At 64.5% G+C, this 2154-nt stretch overlaps 1 protein-coding gene across 1 annotated transcript in view; it reads left to right on the top strand.

Annotated features, from left to right (window-relative positions):
* The window catches only part of EPHA2 (EPH receptor A2), a 15542-nt gene extending 13680 nt beyond the window's left edge, over positions 1 to 1862 (top strand). Inside the window, exons 14-16 of the mRNA XM_015412579.1 lie at positions 75 to 268; positions 384 to 539; positions 913 to 1862. Of these exons, the coding sequence (XP_015268065.1) occupies positions 75 to 268; positions 384 to 539; positions 913 to 1018 (456 nt within the window). The 3' untranslated portion in view covers positions 1019 to 1862. The remainder of the gene's footprint in view (positions 1 to 74; positions 269 to 383; positions 540 to 912) is intronic.
* The last annotated feature ends 292 nt before the right edge of the window (positions 1863 to 2154 follow it).

Below are 2154 nucleotides of genomic sequence, written 5' to 3'. Positions count from 1 at the left end.
ACCCAAACGGCTCCCCTTGCTTTGCTCACCTCCCTCCCTCCCTCCCTCCCTCCCTCTCTCCCTCCCGGGGGCAGGTGATGAAGGCCATCAACGAGGGCTTCCGGCTCCCGGCCCCCATGGACTGCCCGTCCGCCATCTACCAGCTTATGATGCAGTGCTGGCAGCAGGAGCGGAGCCGCCGGCCCAAGTTCAGCGACATCGTCAGCATCCTGGACAAACTCCTCCGCTCTCCCGACTCACTCAAGACCTTGGCGGACTTTGACCCTCGGTAGGGGCCCCCTTGGGCTGCAGGGCGCGGGGACCTTCCCTGCTGGGGGGCCAGGAGGCTCCACGGCCTCGACAGACCCTCAAGAGCCAGGGGGGCCCCTTTTGTGTCTTCGAAGGGTCTCCATCCGCCTGCCCAGCACCAGTGGCTCTGAGGGGGCCCCTTTCCGAACCGTGCACGACTGGCTGGAGTCCATCAAAATGCACCAGTACGCAGAGCACTTTGTGGCTGCCGGCTACGATGTCATTGAGAAGGTGGTCCAGATGACCGACGAGTGAGTGAGGGGCTTGGCACAGGCCCCACCCCGTAGGGGAGCAGGGGGGCGGGCCCAGCAGCGTCACTTCTTCCTCTTGCCTGCCTCAGTTTCCCCATGGCAAGGAAATGTTCCCCTGGGGTAGGGACAGGCAGGCAGGGCTCGGTCACTCGAGTTGTCCCCGCTGCTGCTCCCAAAGGCCACTGTGGAGTCCTTGCTGAGAATCCTTCTGGGGTTCTGTTAGATCGGGTGGGGGGGGGGGGCTGCCTTTCCCCGTAGGATGGGGAGGGACTTCCACTGCTGCTGAAAAACCATCTGAGTTTGGGGGGGGGATGAGAGGGCTCCTGCCTTCCCACCGTTCCCCGCTTGACCCTCTTCCCCCCCCCGTTCCCAGGGACATCAAGAGAATCGGGGTGCGCCTCCCCGGGCACCAGAAGCGCATCGCCTACAGCCTCCTGGGCTTGAGGGAGCAGGTCAGCACCGTGGGCATCCCCATCTAAGGCCGCGGGGGGGGGGGGGCTGAGTCCCTCCTGCCTGCCGGTGGCGGCTCTGTCCTCGTGAAGGAGTGCGGACCCACCCGGCATCTCCCCACACACACACACACACACACACACACACACCTGTTTCCTGGGACGTACTTGAAGTGGCAGATCAGGGCGCCGTCTCGCCAGGGCCCGCTGCCCACCTGGTGCCAAAGGGAGTCAAGGGAGCACCTTCCGCCGCCACCTCTTCTTCAGCCCAGCCTCCGTATTTATTGCTTCTCCTTCCTTCTGCTCTGGGCACAGAGGACAGAGGAGGCGCCAGGCCGGGGAGGGGGCGGGTGTGCCGGCCAGTCCTGTGCTCTCTGGCGGTCCGTGGCCACTTTGCTCTCTCTGGTGCTGCTGCTGCCGCCTTGAGGATGCCAGAAGTTGCCCCCCCCCCCCCGCTGTGGTCCCCCGCTGCTCAGTCCTAGGCCAGGCCCCACCCGTCAAACCTGAAACCGGCTCAGTTACCTCCTCCTCCTCGTGGCCGGTGGGCGGCCTCCTGCTCTAGACAAGGGAACGGAGTGCCCCCCCCCCGGAGCCCCGCATCTTCCCGGTTCCTGGAGGGCTGCTGGCAGCCTTGAGCCACAGGCCCACTTGGCTTCGCCCCGCCCAGGAGCCACGGGCGCCACAGCTCCCCCTCCCCAGCTTGGGTCCAACTGTGGCTGGCCTGGGTGGTGTGTGTGGGTCAGCATGGCCACGGGCTCCCATGGCTGGCATCGCAAGGGGGGGGGCTGAGGGCTCCTCTGTCTGGGCCCTTTCCTTTGTCTTCCTCCTGCGTCAGGCAGCCAACGGGGCTGAATCCCGCTGGGGCCCCCCTCCCCTCCCCTCCGGCGAAAACCGATCTCCCTGTATTGCAGTTCATGATCACTCACGGGCTGCTTTCAAGGAAACATGCAAAAAAGTTTACTTCTGGTGTTCATGAGGATTGTTCGCTGGGTTGAATAAATGTTTTTTATTCTTTAAGAAAAGGCCTTTGTCGTCTCCCTCCTCTTTGTCTGAAATTTCTCTGCAGAGCCCCAAGGGGCCGGGACTTCCTCCCCCGCCTCTTGGCTGGCCTGCTTGGGGGGGGGGCTCCAGGAGGGGGTGCGGGGGCTCTTGCCTCTCCTCCTCCT

The sequence above is a fragment of the Gekko japonicus genome, unplaced genomic scaffold (assembly GCF_001447785.1).
Source record: "Gekko japonicus isolate JY-2015 unplaced genomic scaffold, Gekko_japonicus_V1.1 scaffold131, whole genome shotgun sequence".
Lineage (NCBI taxonomy): Eukaryota > Metazoa > Chordata > Lepidosauria > Squamata > Gekkonidae > Gekko > Gekko japonicus.
The sequence above is the reverse complement of the archived record's forward strand: the minus strand, read 5'-3'. Positions and strand labels throughout refer to the sequence as shown.